Source organism: Lithobates pipiens, unplaced genomic scaffold (assembly GCF_037356315.1).
Source record: "Lithobates pipiens isolate NorthernLeopardFrog02 unplaced genomic scaffold, aLitPip1_a1.2 Scaffold_8, whole genome shotgun sequence".
Classification (NCBI taxonomy): Eukaryota; Metazoa; Chordata; class Amphibia; order Anura; family Ranidae; genus Lithobates; species Lithobates pipiens.
This window is the reverse complement of record NW_027507903.1, coordinates 6,837,890-6,856,608: the sequence shown is the minus strand read 5'-3', so window position 1 is coordinate 6,856,608 and position 18,719 is coordinate 6,837,890. Positions and strand designations below refer to the sequence as shown.

Here is an 18,719-nt window from a genome sequence, read left to right as displayed (position 1 = left end):
GTTGGATATTCCGACAGAAACAGTCCGATGGAGACCACACACAGTCGGAATATCCGACAAAATGGTCCGAGAGGAAACATTCCGTGGGAATATCCGACCGTGTGTACAAGGGCTAAGAGAGACTTTTGGCCTTGACTTAACAGGCTGAATGCAGTCACCAAAAGTTTTTCATCAAAGTTACCTATCTCATTACCAAGGTTTTGTTTTTGATTTTTACCATGCTGAGACATCAAGGGTGTTCAGGTCTCTGCTTACTTATAAATAAACTTGTAATATCAGATGGTTCTCAGAACTTTTCAAGGACACCATTTTCTATTAAACTGGGAAAACAAACATACCTAACCATCTTAGCTTGTCTAGTATCTAGCTGTGACAGTTGGCTCAGTGAAGGGCACCCTGCTCTTACCTCTCTAAATCTGGAAGACCAGTTACCATTAAAGGTGTGCCAGAAGCTCCTTAAAATAATGGTTCAGGAAACACCTAAATGGCAGAGGATCTTCTGAAAGAAGAAGAACTGAGTGTCAGGTCACCTGAGACCAGGTGACATATGCACTCCGTAGGAGTCGGAAGTGCACCACTAGGTAGTGGACCTTAGAACTGACTACTGCGGATTGTACCCAGGGAGATTCAAGACACAGGTCTACAGGATCACTAACACAGATCCCAATGGGAGCTGGAGCATAGATTCCCCAGGGCGCGGAGTCTAAGAGCCAGCGGGTGTTCACCAGAGCCTCCAGTGGTGAGGATGGACTTCGCTGCAGTCTGGCTCCAGGTCGCGGCCCCTAGGGTCTCACAGCTCATGCTCACAGTAGACTACAGGAGAAGGAAGCAGCAGGCTGGAACGACAAGGATAGTAAGGGGATATGGTAGAGGTCAGGGCAACTAGCAGACAGGAAGAGAGTACACGCCAAAGGTTCAGGGTCACAGGCAGACAGGGATGGTCAGGGACATGCAAAAGGTCAAGGTCACAAGCAGACAGGAATCGTTGAGAACACGCCAAGGTCGGTAACAGAGTCAAACATAGAGCACACGGCAAGCAGGAACTAGGAAGCCAAACACACAATGAATACACAATGGTTGATCAGCACTGTTGGCTTGCAGTGCACAGGTTAATATAGGGTTCCCTGATAGGGCCTGGGGTGGAGCCATGCTTAGAGGAGAGGTTATAAAAACCACCAGGTGGAAGTGGCTGGCCTCTTAGTCAGAACACATGAAGGGAGGTAAGCAACCAGAGGAAGATCACTGCATAACCATGACACTGAGCTAGTATGTTAGCAGTGTTACCATGTTGACCTAGGAAGCCGTGGTTTACCTATGCTGTTCAAGATGGGACTCTGAGGACATCTGCAGAAACTTTTTAGGAAAAGGTGACTTCTTGCTTTTATCTGTGATTAAACCCTATCAATAGACAGGTGATGTCCAAAAATAGCCAGATCAGATAATCTTTTTTTTTTTTTTTGTCTGAGGGTGGGTGCCAACACTGCTACCCAGAAGTTAATGGGTTAGGATGGGCATCCAAAAAAGTTAGAAAACCTGTCCTAATTGCTGATGTTCAGCCCAGCAAGCTAGTGCCGATATAATTCTTGCCCTGCCCTCTCATTTACTTCAGGTCTGCAAATACAGTGCCTTGCGAAAGTATTCGGCCCCCTTTGAACTTTTCAACCTTTTGCCACATTTCAGGCTTCAAACATAAAGATATAAAATTTAAATTTTTTGTGAAGAATCACCAACAAGTGGGACACAATTGTGAAGTGGAACGAAATCTATTGGATATTTTAAACTTTTTTAGCAAATAAAAAACTGAAAAGTGGTGCGTGCAAAATTATTCGGCCCCTTTACTTTCAGTGCAGCAAACTCACTCCAGAAGTTTAAAGTTTGCCACAAGCCACCTGGGAGACGCACCAAACATGTGGAAGAAGGTGCTCTGGTCAGACGAAACCAAAATCGAACTTTTTGCCCACAATGCAAAACGATATGTTTGGCGTAAAAGCAACACAGCTCATCACCCTCAACACACCATCCCCACTGTCATACATGGTGGTGGCAGCATCATGGTTTGGGCCTGCTTTTCTTCAGCAGGGACAGGGAAGATGGTTAAAATTGAGGGGAAGATGGATGCAGCCAAATACAGGACCATTCTGGATGAAAACCTGTTGGAGTCTGCAAAAGACCTGAAACTGGGACGGAAATTTATCTTCCAACAAGACAATGATCCCAAACATACAGCAAAATCTACAAAGGAATGGTTCACAAATAAACGTATCCAGGTGTTAGAATGGCCAAGTGAAAGTCCAGATCTGAATCCAATCGAGAATCTGTGGAAAGAGCTGAAAACTGCTGTTCACAAACGCTCTCCATCCAACCTCACTGAGCTCCAGCTGTTTTGCAAGGAAGAATGGGCAAGAATTTCAGTCTCTCGATGTGCAAAACTGATAGAGACATACCCCAAGCGACTTGCAGCTGTAATCGCAGCAAAAGGTGGCTCTACAAAGTATTAACGCAAGGGGGGGCCGAATAATTTTGCACGCCCCACTTTTCATTTTTTTTATCAGTTAAAAAAGTTTCAAAAATCTAATAGATTTCGTTCCACTTCACAATTGTGTCCCACTTGTTGGTGATTCTTCACAAAAAATACAAATTTTATATCTTTATGTTTGAAGCCCGAAATGTGGCAAAAAGTTGAAAAGTTCAAGGGGGCCGAATACTTTCTCAAGGCACTGTATATGGAGTGCAGTACAGTTCTATGAAGGTATGTTTTGTTTTTTACCTTAAAGGCAGTTGGGTTGTGTCTGCACATCCTAGTTTTCTTTAAAATGTATGAGAAACTGTAGAAGGTACCGAACAGACATATGAAAGTTAGATTGCCAACTGCATCAGGCGAGTCGAACATTTTAGAGTGGAAGGAGAACTTCATACTTGGAACACTCATTCCAGCAGGGCAATTTTGGCTTCTTGGCTTTTCAATTTAAATGCTTCATTGGAAATGGAAAGGTTATGTTCCCCATTTCCACCTTCATGTCATTAAAGTTGAATCTGGAATCTTCCAACTGTGCTGTTTTGGTCATAAAGTTCCTTGGTGTGCTTCCCGTTCGTTGCTACATTTTCTCTCATTTGTCCCTACTGCCACATGGAGGGACTAGAAGATGGAAATTGTACGCCACGGTTACCAAAATTTTAATTTTCACTTTCACTATTTTTTTTTTACTGAGTTTAAGACTACAAAATATTTAAAGTAAGCATGAATTACAAGCAATAAAAGAAAATCGGATTGAAATCACATTTGTTGTTTCACAGGGTCTGAGCTTGTTAAGAACTTGCCGCCTATAAAATTGACACAGATGTTTGGAAGAACCAAGTTTGGTAGAAAGGATAAGGTCTCAAAATGGAACAGTATGCCGTCAACCGAGGGGCTCATTCAGTAAAAAGGTACTTCCAAGTGGATTCTTCAAGAAGGTTTGAAGAATCCACTTGGAAGCCCCTTTTCATTGAATGGGAGCCTCGGCTGACCGCTCTCTGGTTCCATTTTGGGGCCTTATCCTTTGCCATTGTTTAACGGATATGATCGCAACCTAGCGCAGTGCAAGACTTTCTGGAAAACCCCCCATGAGCATCGATTGCTGCAACACACACTCTGGGTGGATGGGACAGTCTAGTACTGGGGTGTCAATTACAATTTCATAGCAGGCTGCATCAGCCATATGGTTGCCCTCAAAAGGCTGGTTGCATCTGTAAGTCCAACGGATTTTGTCCGAAACTGGTGTTGCATACACACGGTCGAACAAAGTTGTCGGAAAATCCGATCGTTCGTAACGTGATGATGTAATTTCGTTAAGATGGGACTACGTTACGGCTAGTAGCCAATAGCTTTGGTCTAGGAATTTGATCTGAGCATGCGTGGCACTTTGTCCGATCTGAATTCTCTACACATGATCGGGCAAAGTCCAATCGGATCATGTTGTTGGGACGTTTTATACTCCAGCTCTAAAACTTTGTCGGTCGGATATTCCGATGGAAACAGTCTGATGGAGCCCTCACACGGTCGGATTATCCGACAACACGGTCCGATCGGACATTTTCCGTCAGAATGTCTGACCGTGTGTACAAGGGCTAAGACTAAATGTCGAGCAACCCACCCCCTGCCCCTTACATCAGATGTCAAGAGCCCATCCACCAGCAGAAGTCAAGAGTCCCCCACCCTCCCTTTACATCACAGCGCTTTCCCCTTGCCTTTTGCTGCTGCCGGGGCGAAGCTGGGAAGCAGAAAGTACAGGGTCTGGAGGATGACCATAGGATGGCTGGAGTCTGCTGAATGCTTGAGACCAGGGGAGGTGGAGACAAGGGGCTGCTGCCGCTGCACAGAGAGGCACAGGATCTGTAGTAGGAGTTCTGTCCTACTCGCTGTTGACAACTGCGGAGACAAGGTGGGGGTGGAGATGTAGGGGGATCCCGTAGCTGCATGGAGAAATGTGAGGGCCGCATGAAATGGCCTAGTGGGCTGGACTCGGCCAGCCGCCCTTGTGTTTGACACATGTGGTCTGATATTTTGAATTCTAAATAAATACCTATAGAGCACACGGGTGGGCATGGTCCACAGTTTGGCTGTCAGAACCAGTAGTTAAGAGAAGAGTGGGAGTGTAGACAAGGAAAACAGAAGAGGGATGGGATAAGGAGTAAGAATGGAAAAGGGTGGGAGGGGGGCTTATGGGAAAGGGGAGGTGTCAGGGTTTATGGGTGTTTACTTCCAAATAAAGACTGGTTAGACTTTCACATGGACATAGCAAGCTGTGGGTTCCACACATTGAGGACTTATTTTATGAGTATCTGTTAGTAAATGGGCTCATGCACACTGCAGCTCAAAGGAGCTCAAAGAAGCAACTCCTACAGGCTTTTGAGCTCTTATTTTTTATTTCTGCCTAGAAACTCCCCCTCCATGTTAGTCAATGTGTCCATGCACACTAATGCCACGTACACGCGACCGGACTTTTTGACAGCAAAGGTCCGACGGAACGAATCCATCAGACAATTAGATTGTGTGTGGGCTTTATCGGACCTTTGCTTGCCAAAAATCCGACGGACTTTAGAAATTAAACATGTTTTAAATCTTCCCGCCGGATCTCCGCCAGACCCAGTTCCTAGCGTGAAACCCGTTCGTCTGTATTCTGGTCCGATGGACCAAATACAATGCAAGGGCAGCTACAGCACCTGCCCGCGAGAATGTTTCCAGCACGCTCCTCCCACCTCCTGAACCGTACCAGGCCGCATGCCCTCAACATGGGGGGGTGGGTGCTTTGCGGAAGGGGGGGCCCGCACCCCAAAGCACCTTGTCTTCCCGACAACCCTGGTCGTTGGTTGTCAGGGTCTGTGGGCTTAGGGGCTTATCAGAATCCGGGAGCCCCCTTTAATAAGGGCTCCCCCCAGATCCCAGCCCCCTAACCTGTGAATAAGTATGGTCTACACCGTACCCCTACCCATTCACCTGGGGGGGAAAAAGTGTCAATGAACACACTAGACAGGTAGTTAATTAGGCAGCTCCGGGGGTCTCTTCTGTCTTTGGGGGGTCTTGTCCGACTACTCCGCTCTCTCCAGCCTTCTCTGCCAGTCTCCGGCCTTTTCTCCCGCTCTCCGGTTCTTCTTCCGCTCTCCGGTTCTTCTCCCGGGCTCCTCCGCTATCTTCTGCTCTTTTGCCCCTCTTTTGCTAATGGTGGCCCGGTGTTTTCGCGCTCGCTCGTCCCCACCCCGTTTCCTGACCGGCCAGGCTGCATGCTCGGATAACGGTCTGGTATGGACTTTTGGAGGTCCCCTGAACTATGTACATTACCCAATCCTGACCCCTGAACTATATGTACATTACCCACTCCTGACCCCTGAACTATGTACATTACCCACTCCTGACCCCTGAACTATGTATATGACTCACTCCTGACCCCTGAACTATGTATATGACTCACTCCTGACCCCTGAACTATGTACATGACCCACTCCTGACCCGTGAACTTTGTACATGACCCACTCCTGACCCGTGAACTTTGTACATGACCCACTCCTGACCCCTGAACTATGTACATCACCAACTCCTGACCCCTGAACTATGTACATTACCCACTCCTGACCCCTGAACTATGTATATGACTCACTCCTGACCCCTGAACTATGTATATGACTCACTCCTGACCCCTGAACTATGTACATGACCCGTGAACTTTGTACATGACCCACTCCTGACCCCTGAACTATGTACATCACCAACTCCTGACCCCTGAACTATGTACATTACCCACTCCTGACCCCTGAACTATGTATATGACTCACTCCTGACCCCTGAACTATGTACATTACCCACTCCTGACCCCTGAACTATGTACATTACCCACTCCTGACCCCTGAACTATGTACATTACCCACTCCTGACCCCTGAACTATATGCACATTACCCACTCCTGACCCCTGAACTATGTACATTACCCACTCCTGACCCCTGAACTATGTATATGACTCACTCCTGACCCCTGAACTATGTATATGACTCACTCCTGACCCGTGAACTTTGTACATGACCCACTCCTGACCCCTGAACTATGTACATCACCAACTCCTGACCCCTGAACTATGTACATCACCAACTCCTGACCCCTGAACTATGTACATTACCCACTCCTGACCCCTGAACTATATGCACATTACCCACTCCTGACCCCTGAACTATGTACATTACCCACTCCTGACCCCTGAACTATGTATATGACTCACTCCTGACCCCTGAACTATGTATATGATTCACTCCTGACCCGTGAACTTTGTACATGACCCACTCCTGACCCCTGAACTATGTACATCACCAACTCCTGACCCCTGAACTATGTACATTACCCAATCCTGACCCCTGAGCTATGTATATGACCCAATCTTGACCCCTGAACTATGTACATTACCCACTCCTGACCCCTGAACTATGTACATTACCCACTCCTGACCCCTAAACTATGTACATTACCCACCCCTGACCCCTGAACTATGTACATTACCCACTCCTGACCCCTGAACTATATGCACATTACCCACTCCTGACCCCTGAACTGTGTACATTACCCACTCCTGACCCCTGAACTATTTATATGACCCACTCCTGACCCCTGAACTATGTACATTACCCAATCCTGACCGCTGAACTATATGCACATTACCCACTCCTGACCCCTGAATTATATGTACATTACCCACTCCTGACCCCTGAACTATGTACATTACCCACTCCTGACCCCTGAACTTTGTACATTACCCACTCTTGACCCCTGAACTTTGTACATTACCCACTCCTGACCCCTGAACTTTGTACATTACCCACTCCTGCCTCCTGAACTTTTTACATTACCTACTCCTGACCCCCTGAACTTTGTACATTACCCACTCCTGACCCCTGAACTTTGTACATTACCCACTCCTGACCCCTGAACTATGTACATTACCCACTCCTGACCCCTGAACTTTGTACATGACCCACTCCTGACCCCTGAACTTTCTATGTTGTGACGTCATGCTTAGTGTGGGGGAGGTGGTGGCATGGTAGGTGGCTCCATGCGGTGAGAGTGGTTGAGGATTGGATGGTGGTGGGATGGCGACAGCAGTGCACTGTCTGCATCATGTGATGGATGGATATGGCAGGCGGAGCTTACTAGTGTAGGTGCGGCAGGCTCTGGTGGGCGTTTACCCATGCATGCGACTGTGGGTACATTAACCACTTAAGGACCAGCCTTGTTTTGAGAATTTGGTGTTTACAAGTTTAAAACCGTTTTTTTTTGCTATAAAATTACTTAGAACCCCCAAATATTATATATTCTTTTTTTTTATAACACCCTAGAGAATAAAATGGCAGTCACGGCAATACTTTTTTTTTCCACACTGTATTTGCACAGCGGTCTTACAAGCGCACTTTTTTTTTTAATATAAAAATAAGACAACAGTAAAATTAGCCCAATTTTTTTTAGACTGTGAAAGATAACATTACGCCGAGTAAATTGATACCCAACATGTCACGCTTCAAAACTGCACCCGCTCATGGAATGGCGACAAAACTTTTAGCCTTAAAAATCTCCATAGGCGACGTTTAAAAAATTCTACAGGTTGTATTTTTTGGGTTACAGAGGAGATCTAGGGCTGGAATTATTGCTCTCACTCTACCGATCGCGACGATACCTCACATGTGTGGTCTGAACACCGTTTTCATATGCGGGCGCTACTCACGTACGCGTTCACTTTTGCGCTGGACCTGTCCCTTCCACATCTCTTCCCTGCCCTACGAGCTCGGTGGGCAGGGAATGTTTAAAAACATTTTTATTATTGTGATTATTTATTTTACCTTTTTATTTTTTATTTTTACACTGTTTGAAAAAATAAAATGGTCACTTTTATTCCTATTACAAGGAATGTAAACATCCCTTGTAATAGAAAAAAACACGACAGGACTTCTTAAATATGAGATCTAGGGGTCAAAAAGATGTCAAATCTCATATTTACACTAAAATGAAATAAAATAAAAATGTAATTAAAAAATAATCATTTAAAAAAATTGGCCTCTTGAAAGAGGGATTCCCCCTCCAAAAAAGTATTAAAAGCCAGCAGCTATAAATACTACAGCTGCTGACTTTTAATAAATGGACACTCACCTGTCCCGGGTTCCAGCGATGCCGGCAGCCGAGGCCGATCGATCGCTCGGCTCTCGGCTGCTGTCGCCACCATTCTAGGTGAGGGAATCAGGAAGTGAAGCATTGCGGCTTCACTTCCCGGTTCCCTACTGCTCATGTGCGAGTCGCGCAGCGCAATGGGAATGGTCCGCGCTGTCTCTGGGACCCGTGTGTGACCCAGCAGACAGCGCGCCGGGACAGGAAACAGCATAGACTCCCGTGGGAGTCTATGCCTGAAAGTGGGTGCAAGTACCTGTCTTAGACAGGTATCTGCACCCCCCTCCCCCCTGAAAGGTGCCAACTGTGACACCGGAGGTGGGGGGGGAGGGTTCCGCTGAGCAGAAGTTCCACTTTAGGGTGGAACCCCGCTTTAAGAGCTGTGGGCGGAAGTGACATTTTGACGTCGCTTCCACCGAGCAATTGTATGGAGACGGGTGGGGGAGGGCCATCTTCCCCTCTCTCGTCTCCATACCAAGCAGGAGACAAGACGCGATCGCCTCCGCCGCTGCCGTTGGCTCCGGTAAGCGGCGCAGAGGACACCGGATCGCGGCAGGGGGGGGGGCGGCTCTCCCGACACCGATGAAAGTGATCTCGCGGCGAACCCGCCGCAGAGACCACTTTTATCTTGTAGCGGACCACCCACCGAAGAAGGGGGTTATGGTAGCTAGCTGCTGCTATAACAACTATATCCTCCTTCAAACAGCCGCTGTAAAACTGCGGCGGGCGGTCCGTTAAGTGGTTAAGGGGATACTAGAGGAGGTCAAACTAACCATCGCTATGGCTCTGAGGAAGAGGCTTGGCCCTTCGTAACGCGTAAGCTGCTTGCGATGCCGTCTGGTTTCTCCAAACATCTGGTTCAGGCTGTAGGCGACCTAGAGATACTGCTTGCTTTTGCTGGAGTATTAATAAGCCTTGTTTTAAAGCTCGTTTGAGTATATTTCTTGTTGTTTTATGAATACATTTTTGGTTATGCACAAAGTCAGTGCGCCCCCCCCCCCCCCTGTTCCTTTTATGTATTTGTCCACCTTCTCTCTCGCAGTCATGCTGTTGGCGCGGGCGGCCCACGAAGCCTTGTTACGGATTCTCTTCTTCCCAACGGGATCCTTCCGCCGGCCTCGCCCCACTGCTTCCGAGGTCCTGACCCGGCACCTCCTCCAGCGGAACCTGCCGCCCTGGACCTCCTTCTGCGTGAAGTACAGCGCCGCCGACAACGACCAGTTCGGTTTATCGAACTTCAACTGGGAAGTGAAAGGCGCAAATTACCACATCCTCCGGACGGGCTGCTTCCCATTCATTAAGTATCACTGCTCCCGCGCCGCCCCCCAGGACCTGCGCCTCCTCAACCGCTTCTTTACCAGTCTGAAAGCCATAAATCTAGGTAAGTGATGGAGAGATGCTGTAATTACACCCCACACACTCCATCCTGCCTCCCACCCAAGGCTTATTAAATATTTAGCTTTATAAAGGCCATCAATTGTCTTTTCAAACAGAATATGCGGAGCGTGGCTTCCTGTGGCTGCTTATCCATATGGCTGGGATTAATTACTTTGCTTTATTATTGCAGCTTATTAAAATCTCCCTTGCTGCCGTTGGTTAGAACAGCCCATTATGTTAGCGGGTTATTATGGGTTTCATATTAATCGCATTATTATCTCTCTGGCTGCCTTTCATTAGTAAAGCTGCAGAGATGCTTGTAACATAAATAAATAAAATAAAGTTATCCCTTCTCTCCGTCGCTAGCACGATAACTGGGGGGGGGGGAGCCGGCGACGGGAGGATGTGGAGGCCGAGCAGAACGCCACGAGATGGTGTTGCTGTGGCTTCGGGAATTGTTTTCTCATTGGTTCTTTTTTTTTTGTCTACTTGGCAGGGATCCCCACTCTTATGTATGGCCTGGGATCCTGGATGTTCGCAAGAGTAACAGAGACTGTCCATACCAGCTGTGGGCCGGTGACCATCTACTTCCTGATCAAGGAGGACGAAGGCGCTGTGTTCTGAGGATGGATCCAATCTTCCCATGATGTCTGGAATTTGCTTAAAAAATTTCCCGCTTTCCTTCATTTTAAAGATGTTTTATTATGGGGTGAACCTGTGATAAAATAAAGGGTTCTGCAACGGGGCAGGGGTCGGGCCCGGAGAGAGCCCCCCCCGTCTTAATGTACCCTGCCCTGTCTGGCCCCTGCGCCCTGCTCTGCTGAAGAAGAAATTTTCTTACACCACACAAAGATACATTTCACATGTCATTATTTTTTATTATTATTTTCATCTTTTCTTTATTTAAAGATGTTTTATTATGGGGTGAACCTGTGATAAAATAAAGGGTTCTGCAACGGGGCAGGGGTCGGGCCCGGAGAGAGACCCCCGTCTTACCGTACCCTGCCCTGTCTGGCCCCTGCGCCCTGCTCTGCTGAAGAAGAAATTTTCTTACACCACATAAAGATACATTTCACATGTCATTATTTTTTATTATTATTTTCATCTTTTCTTTATTTAAAGATGTTTTATTATGGGGTGAACCTGTGATAAAATAAAGGGTTCTGCAACGGGGCAGGGGGTCAGGCCCGGAGAGAGCCCCATCTTACCGTACCCTGCCCTGTCTGGCCGCCGCGCCCTGCTCTGCTGAAGAACCCTTCATTTTCTTACACCACACAAAGATACATTTCACATGTCATTATTTTTGTATTATTATTTTCATCTTTTCTTTATTTAGTGATGTTTTTCTTTAACCACCTCAATACCGGGGGGGGGGGGGGGCATTTAAACACCTTCCCGCCCAGACCAATTTTGAGCTTTCAGCGATGTCGCACTTTGAATGACAATTGCGCAGTCATGCTACACTGTACCCAAATAAAATAAAAAATTCTCCCACAAATAGAGCTTTATTTTGGTGGTATTTGATCACCTCTACGGTTTGTATTTTTTGCTAAACAAATAAAAAAAGACCGAAAATTTTGAAAAAAAATGTTTTTTTTTGTTTCAGTTTCAAAACTTTGTAAATAAGTACGTTTTCTCCTTCACTGATGGGGCTGCACTGACGGGCACTGATAAGGCGGCACTGATGGGCACTGATGAGCTGGCATCAATGAAGTGGCACTGATGAGGTGGCATTGATGGGCACTTATATGTGGCACTGATAGGTGGCACTGATTGGCGAGACGGATGGACACTGATAGGTGGCACAAATTGGCACTGATAGCTGCCACAGATTGGCATGGATAGGCGGCATGAATGGGCATGGATGGGCACTGATAGTTGGCATGGATGGGCACTGATAGGTGGCACGGATAGGCACTGGTAAGCGACATTGTATTGCATTGTACTGATGGATGCCAATCAGTGCCAAACGATAATGCATGCCAATCAGTGATGCCCATTGTGGGCACTGATTGGCATCCATTGTGGGCACTGACTGGCATCCCTGGTGGTCTAGGGTGGCATACCTGGTGCTGGGCATCCCTGGGGGTCTGGTGGCCTCCCTGGTGGTCCAGTGTGGGCATCCTCTGGGAGGCTGTGCTGATAATCGATCAGCACAGACCCCCCCGTCAGAGGAGCAGTCGATCGGCTCTCCTCTACTCGCGTCTGACAGACGCGAGTGAGGAAAAGCCGATCGCCAGCTCTTCCTATTTACCGTGATTGGACACGGCTGATCACGTGGTAAAGAGTCTCTGTTGGAGACTCTTTAACAAGATCGTAGTTGCCGGGTGTCAGACTGATACCCCACAACAACGATCGCCACGATTCGCGCCCCCGGGGGAGCGCAGCGGCTCAAAATCCTGATCACGTCATATGACGTCCGGTCAGGATTTTGAAACCACTTTGCAGCCGTCATTTGACAATTGGCGGGCGGCAAGTGGTTAAGGGTTGAAACCTGCCCTGTCTGCTCCAATCCTGCCCTACCTGGCTCTGATGTAGAACCCTTAACATCACTTAATAAAGGAAAATGTTTATACATTAAATGTACGTTTTTTTTTTTTTTTATGTTTTATTACATCAAACAGACGTACATTTCATGTATAAACATTTTTACTTTTATTTTCCTCTTTCCTTTATTCAGTGATGTGTTTTTTTTTTTCTTTTTAACAGAAGATTTTATTAGACAAATCAGCATTACATTACAAAGCACAATAGGTCCGGTATTACATAGTTATAAACAGGAGAAGCCACCTTCATCCGTCAGTCATTCAGTGATGTTTTATTATAGGGGTAAACCTGCCCTGTGCGGGACCCCGCCCGGCCTGCCCTGCATGGCCCTGATGTAGAACCCTTAATTTTATTACACCACACAAACATACATTTCCTGTGTAATGATTTTTACTATTATTTTCCTCTTTCCTTTATTTATAGATGTTTTATTATGAGGAAAAAACCTGCCCGGCCTTACCCGTCCCTTCCCTGCCTTACCTGGCCCATCCCTGCCGTGCCTGGCCCTGATGCAGAACCCTTAGTTTCATTATACCACACAAACATACATTTCATTTGTAATAGTTTTTACTAATATTTTCCTCTTTCCTTTATTTAGTGAGTTTTTTTTATGGGGATGAAAAACCTGCCCTACTGGGCCTGCCCCTTCCTCATCTTTTCCCTGCCCTACTGGACCTGTCCCTTCATCATCTCTTCCCTGCCCTACCGGGCCTGTCCCTTCCTCATCTCTTCCCTGCCCTACTGGGCCCGTCCCTTCCTCGTCTCTTCTCTGCCCTACCGGGCCCGTCCCTTCCTCGTCTCTTCTCTGCCCTACCGGGCCGTCCCTTCCTCATCTCTTCTCTGCCCTACCGGGCCCTTCCCTTCATCATCTCTTCCCTGCCCTACTGGGCCCTTCCTCATCTCTTCCCTGCCCTACTGGACCTCTCCCTTCCTCATCTTTTCCCTCCCCTACTGGGCCCGTCCCTTCCTCAACTCTTCCCTGCCCTACTGGACCTGTCCCTTCCTCAACTCTTCCCTGCCCTACTGGACCTGTCCCTTCCTCATCTCTTCCCTGCCCTACTGGACCTGTCTTTTCCTCATCTCTTCCCTGCCCTACTGGGCCTGTCCCTTCCTCATCTCTTCCCTGCCCTACTGGGCCCGTCCCTTCCTCATCTCTTCCCTGCCCTACTGGGCCCCTCCCTTCCTCATCTCTTCCCTGCCCTACTGGGCCCATCCTTTCCTCATCTCTTCTCTGCCCTACTGGGCCCGTCCCTTCCTCATCTCTTCTCTGCCCTACTGGTCCCGTCCCTTCCTCATCTCTTCCCTGCCCTACTGGGCCCGTCCCTTCCTCATCTCTTCATTGCCCTACTGGGCCCGTCCCTTCCTCATCTCTTCATTGCCCTACCAGGCCTGTCCCTTCCTTGCCTTACCTGTTCGGTCTTTTCCTCATCTCTTCTCTGCCCCAGTGGGCCCGTCCCTTCCTCATCTCTTCTCTGCCCTACCGGGCCTGTCCCTTCCTCATCTCTTCCCTGCCCTACTGGGCCTGTCCCTTCCTCATCTCTTCTCTGCCCTACTGGGCCCGTCCCTTCCTCATCTCTTCCCTGCCCTACTGGGCCCATCCCTTCCTCATCTCTTCTCTGCCCTACTGGGCCCGTCCCTTCCTCATCTCTTCTCTGCCCTACTGGGCCCGTCCCTTCCTCATCTCTTCTCTGCCCTACTGGGCCCATCTCTTCCTTATCTCTTCTCTGCCCTACTGGTCCCGTCCCTGCCTCATCTCTTCATTGCCCTATTGGGCCCGTCCCTTCCTCATCTCTTCATTGCCCTACCAGGCCTGTCCCTTCCTTGCCTTACCTGTTCCGTCTTTTCCTCATCTCTTCTCTGCCCTACTGGGCCCGTCCCTTCCTCATCTCTTCCCTGCCCTACTGGGCCCATCCCTTCCTCATCTCTTCCCTGCCCTACTGGGCCTGTCCCTTCCTCATCCTTTCCCTGCCCTACTGGGCCTGTCCCTTCCTCGTCTCTTCTCTGCCCTACCGGGCCCGTCCCTTCCTCGTCTCTTCTCTGCCCTACCGGGCCGTCCCTTCCTCATCTCTTCTCTGCCCTACCGGGCCCTTCCCTTCATCATCTCTTCCCTGCCCTACTGGGCCCTTCCTCATCTCTTCCCTGCCCTACTGGACCTCTCCCTTCCTCATCTTTTCCCTCCCCTACTGGGCCCGTCCCTTCCTCAACTCTTCCCTGCCCTACTGGACCTGTCCCTTCCTCAACTCTTCCCTGCCCTACTGGACCTGTCCCTTCCTCATCTCTTCCCTGCCCTACTGGACCTGTCTTTTCCTCATCTCTTCCCTGCCCTACTGGGCCTGTCCCTTCCTCATCTCTTCCCTGCCCTACTGGGCCCGTCCCTTCCTCATCTCTTCCCTGCCCTACTGGGCCCCTCCCTTCCTCATCTCTTCCCTGCCCTACTGGGCCCATCCTTTCCTCATCTCTTCTCTGCCCTACTGGGCCCGTCCCTTCCTCATCTCTTCTCTGCCCTACTGGTCCCGTCCCTTCCTCATCTCTTCCCTGCCCTACTGGGCCCGTCCCTTCCTCATCTCTTCATTGCCCTACTGGGCCCGTCCCTTCCTCATCTCTTCATTGCCCTACCAGGCCTGTCCCTTCCTTGCCTTACCTGTTCGGTCTTTTCCTCATCTCTTCTCTGCCCCAGTGGGCCCGTCCCTTCCTCATCTCTTCTCTGCCCTACCGGGCCTGTCCCTTCCTCATCTCTTCCCTGCCCTACTGGGCCTGTCCCTTCCTCATCTCTTCTCTGCCCTACTGGGCCCGTCCCTTCCTCATCTCTTCCCTGCCCTACTGGGCCCATCCCTTCCTCATCTCTTCTCTGCCCTACTGGGCCCGTCCCTTCCTCATCTCTTCTCTGCCCTACTGGGCCCGTCCCTTCCTCATCTCTTCTCTGCCCTACTGGGCCCATCTCTTCCTTATCTCTTCTCTGCCCTACTGGTCCCGTCCCTGCCTCATCTCTTCATTGCCCTATTGGGCCCGTCCCTTCCTCATCTCTTCATTGCCCTACCAGGCCTGTCCCTTCCTTGCCTTACCTGTTCCGTCTTTTCCTCATCTCTTCTCTGCCCTACTGGGCCCGTCCCTTCCTCATCTCTTCCCTGCCCTACTGGGCCCATCCCTTCCTCATCTCTTCCCTGCCCTACTGGGCCTGTCCCTTCCTCATCCTTTCCCTGCCCTACTGGGCCTGTCCCTTCCTCATCTCTTCCCTGCCCTACTGGGCCCGTCCCTTCCTTATCTCTTCTCTGCCCTACTGGGCCTGTCCCTTCCCCATCTCTTCCCTGCCCTACTGGATCCATCCCTTCCTCATCTCTTCTCTGCCCTACTGGATCCGTCCCTTCCTCATCTCTTCCCTGCCCTACCTGGCCTGTTCCTTCCCCGCCTTACTGGGCCCGCCCCTTCCCTGCTCTGCCCTGCTTGGCCCTGAAGCAGAACTCTTCATTTCATTACACCACACAAAAATTTCATTTGTAATTTGTAATCATTTGTAATTATAGTTTTTTCGTACTATTATTTTCCTCTTTCCTTTATTTAGTGAGGTTATTTTATGGGGTGAAAACTTCCCTGTCCCACCGGGCCTGTCCCTTCCCTGCCTTACCTGAACCACCTGTTTCCTATCTCTTCCCTGCCTTACCTGGCGCACCTCTTCCCTGCTTTACATGGACCCCCCTTCCCTGCCTTACCTGGACCATCCGTTTCCCATCTCTTCCCTGCCTTACCTGGCCCTTCCCTTCCCTGGCCCGCCTCTTCCCTGCCCTACATGGACCTCTTCTTCACTGCCTTACCTGGCCCTTCCCTTCCCTGGCCCACCTCTTCCCTGCCTTACCTGGCCCGTCCCTTCCCTGCCTTACCTGGCCCATCCATTTCCCATCCCTTCCCTGCCTTACCTGGCCCTTCCCTTCCCTGGCCCGCCTCTTCCCTTCCCTGCTCTACATGGACCTCTTCTTCCCTCCCTTATGTGGCCCGCCCCTTCCCTGCCTTACCTGGCCCGCCCCTTCCCTGCTCTACCTGGCCCGCCCCACGCCTTTCATAATTCGGAATTTCAGAATGCGTCAAAGTATGCAATCATTGACTTCACCACAATATACTTACTTTCTTATTGTTGCAACAGGCTCCATCCACTACAGGCAGCATGCAGAAAACTACAGGAGGGGGCGGAGACAAGACCAGTCACCCTGCACAAGGAGAGAGAGAGCAGAGCTGTGGGAGGGGCCAGGTTGGCTCCACCCACTACAGAAAACTACAGGAGGGGGCGGAGACAAGACCAGTCACCCTGCACAAGGAAAGAGAGAGCAGAGCTGTGGGAGGGGCCAAGCTGGCTCCACCCACTACAGAAAACTACAGGAGGGGGTGGAGACAAGACCAGTCACCCTGCACAAGGAGAGGGAGAACAGAGCTGTGGGAGGGGCCAAGCTGTCTCCACCCACTACAGAAAACTACAGGAGAGGGCGGAGACAAGACCAGTCACCCCACACAAGGACAGAGAGTAGAGCTGTGGGAGGGACCCAGCCAGCTCCACCTTCTACAGGCTGCCTGCAGAAAACTACAGGGGGGCGGAGTCACCCTGCACAAGAAGGGAGAGCCCCATTACAGGAAGCTCCTGCACAGATCTGGAAGACGTACGCACAGCACACAGAGTTTCCAGGAAGAATACACATGGCTCTTGTGTTTGGATGATATTCGCTTATCTCGGAGTTCAGCTTTAAAATAAGACTTGTGCTTGCCCACGCCAGTATCTTTGTTGAAGAATGAAGCAGTCTTTCCCCTTTAAGAACATTACTGAATGATGCAAAATTAAACTATACCTAAATTATAAACTAAAGTCTTGAATGTAGAAGAGAGGGATTAGAACCCCATCAAGTTTTTATTGCTGTCTCCCTCTCATTGAGGAAATTCACCCTTCTCTATTTCTCCTGTAAGAAAATCCAAAAATTTTGGGTTGTCACCGGAACAAAAAGAGAGGAGAAATCTTCCAATGGGGACACTAGTTCTGATGACAGCCAGCGGTTCCCTCACTTTGGAGGCATTTCCTCCCACTTCCTGTTTTGGCTATGCGACAGGAAGTAAAAGGCAAACTTCCCAATGGGACACAGGGGTTATAACTGCAATGTAAACCCTGGAGAGTCACATGAAAGTTGCATCTGAATGTTATACATGAGACAGTTGACCGTTATCATTGGTTAAAGCCTAAGTCGCACCCGTCCAAAGTTGCACGACTTTTGAGTTGTACCAGTGTGAATGGAGCCTACTGCTTGCAGGTGAGGACATGACGGACTCGGGTCCATTAGAAGGTGTTTGCTATGAAATCTCATTGTGTCGGGTCCTCTGGTATTCACTTCTTTTTCTTTATCTTGTTTTCTCACCTTCCTCGATTTTTTCCTATCTATTTGCAATATACCGCTCTGAAATACAAACATGTGATGGCTGATCCGGTGTGACCACAAAGGCCCGGACTCTCCAGAATGTGAAGGCTTCACCTTATTACATCGGCTTTACCAAACGGCAGGGTGGAGGGGACAGATTTTGTTAACTTAATTGAATAAAATTAAATATTTATACATTGTAGTTGAACATTATTCTTTATTTTGTAACATTGACTAGGTTTAGACCTGTGCCTAAACCGCCAATTCTCTGAAAAGCGATCCACGTTCACATCGCTTTTCAGATATTTGGATTGTGGATGATGGGACTTTAATGGTGCCAAAACACATAGATGATATTCCCAATGGGGAATATCCAAGTTGAATTTCATATGCAGTTGACATATGCTCTTCCTTCGACATGTTTCGCCAATAGGCTTCTTCAGGAGCTTGAAAGAGCTACATATTGCCAACACTAGAATTCTGGGCAAACAAGGTATTACAATAAATTACAACGTAAAAAAAAATGAATGAAATTGAGAACAAACAGCATATCACTTTAAGTGCAATACAAATAACTACATAGATCTACCACAAACATTGGAATATAAATCCTCTGCAGGGCATCTCACCATAGATGTCCTAGAATGAATATTGGATATTTATGTTGAGATGCCCTCCAGTGGATTTTTTTTAACATTTTTTTTGTATTGCATTTGATGTAATCTAAAGTAAT

At 48.7% G+C, this 18,719-nt stretch overlaps 1 protein-coding gene across 5 annotated transcripts in view; it reads left to right on the top strand.

The window, feature by feature from the left end:
- Nucleotides 1-18,181, top strand: part of CUNH15orf61 (chromosome unknown C15orf61 homolog) — a 34,488-nt gene extending 16,307 nt beyond the window's left edge. For 2 of the 5 annotated variants that reach the window (XM_077469108.1, XM_077469107.1), the window contains 2 exons: nt 9,718-10,056; nt 10,549-13,295. In XM_077469108.1, coding sequence (XP_077325234.1) covers nt 9,720-10,056; nt 10,549-10,676 — 465 coding nt within the window. In that variant the 5' untranslated portion in view covers nt 9,718-9,719 and the 3' untranslated portion in view covers nt 10,677-13,295. The other 3 variants (XM_077469104.1, XM_077469105.1, XM_077469106.1) reach the window with 2 other exon arrangements.
- The last annotated feature ends 538 nt before the right edge of the window (nt 18,182-18,719 follow it).